Here is a 3,448-nt window from a genome sequence, read left to right on the forward strand (position 1 = left end):
TATGAAATTACTTGTAACCAGAAATACTGAAAAATTTTAAAGGACTTTAAAACATGACTGGTTGATATTGGGTTTGTTTAACTTTATCACAACTTTGAAGGCAGGACCAAGAGCTAGATTGTCTTCTCATTTTACAAACAATCCATGATTCAAGGTTGCAACTGACTTCAATACAAGGTACTTAACACTGTAAAATTCCTGCTTTGTTTGAATACAATAGTAATTGCTCTAACTTTGGGTTTTCATAAACAGAATTTTGATGTGCTATCCAGTGTGCTGCCTCAAAGAGTCTGGCACCATTTCTGACACTAAGAACAGTTTAAAGATAACCAGGGAAAGTTTGGAACAGGGAAAATAACCACCAAGGATGTTGGTGAATCAGAAACTGAAGGCTTTCACAGGAGGAAAACAAAAACAAAAGCAAAACAAAGCAATCAACAAACAAACAGAAACCCAACCACCAAAAAATATAAACAATACAAGAGTGATTTACTTGGGCAGAATGTGACTCAGGTCATCAGGGCATTTCTGTAGGGATTTCATTTTGGATTTCTAGGAGGCCATATGAAAAGGTAAAGCCTAGATGGTTAATGTTTCTGAGTGTAATTAGGGAAGGAACCAGCATGAGTGTGGTTCTATGATGCAAGCTGAACTAGGTGATGTCACAGAGCACTGGCCATAGATTGCACATCTATTCCACTTAGAGACACTAGAATGCCTAGAAGGTGTGTCCACTATTTTCCCAGTGGTCTGTGAAAGGCAAGCCAGCTCCTGAACTCCAACTTGTTCCTCAAGCTTTTGTGGCCTGGTCTGTATCAAAAGACAGAATCTTGACGACTAAGACATTTTCTTTGGGTAAGTACATTTATGAAGTAACTGGGACCATCATAGCTATAGAAAGCTGAAAGTTTTCCCTCCCACACTGATTAACTGTACAGTCTAAATTCTCCCATGTTTGGGGCCAGGGGCATGGTTGATCCAGTTTAGTTGATCTCCTGAATTTATTATCCTTGCTAACGATATCTCCTTCAAAATTCCATTAAAATGCCAAAGCTCTTCATTGTCCTTATGTATTTTAGAAGATGTAACTTCTAAATGGCTGATATTGCCTGGACTTGTTGAGGACGGAGTTGCAGTGGCAAATAATCACCAAATAATCCTGAGGCTGGGTCAGGTAACACAATACAGAAGGCCAGTGGTGTGCTGTGTCCCTGGGATATTTGTGAATATTGCCACCTATTTCACAGCTTGCAGGTACAAGAGAGGGTAGGTGACAACTCTGGCTCATTTTCTTTATTCTGTTCTCTCCTTGATCATTTTGGGTAAAAGGCATACCAACTTCCACATTGACATAGACATGCAAGGAGATGTTCCTCAGCAGAGGCAAATTAGCTCAGGGCTGAAGACATATTCATCTGAGTATATTATTCTGAGCTCTCGAGAATTACTTGTTAATTTCCCTTTGATAATTTCCTTGTTTCCTTTATTTATTTGTTTGCTGTTGTTGTTGTTGTTTTGTTTGTTTGTTTTTTCTTTGGATGGGTGTTTAATTTTACTTTGAGTGTGTTTGTGTGTAGCTTTGGCTGTTAGGAAAATCACTTTGTAGAATAGACTAGCCTTTATCTCACTAAGGTTTGCCTCCCTCTGCCTCTTGAGTACTAGGATTAAAGACTTGGGTTACTACCATCTCCTATTAACTTCTGATTTGATTGTTTGTTTTGTTTTGTTTTGTTTGTTTTTCTTTTTTGTTTTTTGTTTGTATGTTTTGTTTTGTTTTTGTTGGTTTTTTGTTTTAGTTGTTAATGTTGTAGCTGATTTGGAGACATTTTTTCTTTGTCTATCACTGGCTGCCCTGGAACTCACTTTGTAGACCAGGCTGGTCTCTAAGTCAGAAATCTGCCTGACCCTGCCTTCTGAAAGCTGGGATTAAATGTGTGTGCCACCATAGCTGGATTATGAGCTTCTTATTTTGATCAAATTAAGTTTAGAAGCCCAAACATGTTTAGCATAACCTTCTTGACCTGCTCAAAAATACCATTAGAGAAGAGCCTTGGTCCTGCATTCTCTCCCACCCTACACCCATTGCCTTTCAGTAACTCATATATATGACAGTAGCAACAGCATTGTGTCTGGTTTAAACAGGCAATATCTTCAATCCAAGGCAATGGGCAAGTATATTTGAACACAGAATGATAGCCACAAGACATCTGCCTGGGTTTGGTGTGGTATACCGCAGCAAGGCTACAGCCATGTAGAAGAAAATACCTTTGAAGAGGCTTAGCATGTCATCCCTCATGAAGAAGAGGAGGAGGAAGTCTTCTTCCAACACCCTGAGGAATATTGTCGGCTGCAGAATTTCTCACAGTTGGAAGGAAGGTAATGAGCCTGTCACCCAATGGAAGGCCATAGTTCTAGATCAACTGCCAACAAACCCTTCTCTTTACTTGGTGAAGTATGATGGAATTGACAGCATCTACGGACTGGAGCTCTACAGTGATGACAGGATTTTAAACCTTAAGGTTTTGCCTCCCATAGTAGTATTTCCTCAGGTGAGGGATGCCCACCTCGCCAGAGCCCTGGTTGGCAGAGCGGTACAACACAAATTTGAGGGGAAAGATGGCTCTGAGGTCAACTGGAGGGGGGTGGTGCTAGCCCAGGTGCCAATCATGAAGGATTTGTTTTACATTACCTACAAGAAGGATCCAGCTCTCTATGCTTATCAGCTCCTGGATGACTACAAGGAAGGTAACCTCCACATGATTCCAGACACTCCTCCGGCTGAGGAGAGATCAGGAGATGACAGTGATGTGTTGATTGGTAACTGGGTGGAGTACACCAGAAAAGATGGTTCCAAAAAGTTCGGAAAGGTTGTTTACCAAGTTCTAGCCAATCCTTCCGTGTACTTTATCAAGTTTCATGGTGACATCCATATCTATGTCTATACTATGGTGCCAAAGATTCTTGAAGTTGAAAAATCATAAAGTACAGAAACGTAAACATATAGGACTGGAAGAAAAAAAAAAGTTTTTTTTTTCCTGTGTTGGCTACATAAGGGTCTTTGATAATCCCAGTATCTTTGCCAATAAAATGTGTTTTGTTCTAAAAATGTAAATGTGTGACATGACATGCTGTGAGTGAACAATTTGCTGGACGAGATGGCCTACAGTGGAAAGAACTTCAAATGAAGATGAAAGTTTCATTTCAGGCGGTGAACAGTACATACACCTAAAATCATACATGCTAAAATGAACAGCTTCTCTGGTCTGCATTCAGAATAAGGAATTGGAGATGGAACTTTGAGGAGCAGGGATGGCAGAAAAAGATGGATGTTTAGTAAGTAGGGGAGAAGGACAGGACATAGGTAGAACCTCTGATGTGAAGACTGAAGGAGAAACAAAAAGTTGGGGAAAGTGGGACATTTAAAATTAATGTGGCCTTGTTGCACAAG

The 3,448-nt window shown here is 40.1% G+C and overlaps 1 protein-coding gene across 1 annotated transcript; it reads left to right on the top strand.

Moving 5' to 3' along the window:
- Window positions 1-664: 664 nt before the first annotated feature.
- Gm20831 (predicted gene, 20831) lies at window positions 665-3,106 on the top strand. The gene is made up of 3 exons (NM_001103152.1): window positions 665-855; window positions 1,080-1,266; window positions 2,143-3,106. The coding sequence occupies exon 3, from the start codon at window positions 2,283-2,285 to the stop codon at window positions 2,979-2,981; it is 699 nt and encodes a 232-aa protein (NP_001096622.1). The 5' UTR covers window positions 665-855; window positions 1,080-1,266; window positions 2,143-2,282; the 3' UTR covers window positions 2,982-3,106.
- Window positions 3,107-3,448: the final 342 nt, after the last annotated feature.

Source organism: Mus musculus, chromosome Y, assembly GCF_000001635.26.
Source record: "Mus musculus strain C57BL/6J chromosome Y, GRCm38.p6 C57BL/6J".
NCBI classification, from domain to species: domain Eukaryota; kingdom Metazoa; phylum Chordata; class Mammalia; order Rodentia; family Muridae; genus Mus; species Mus musculus.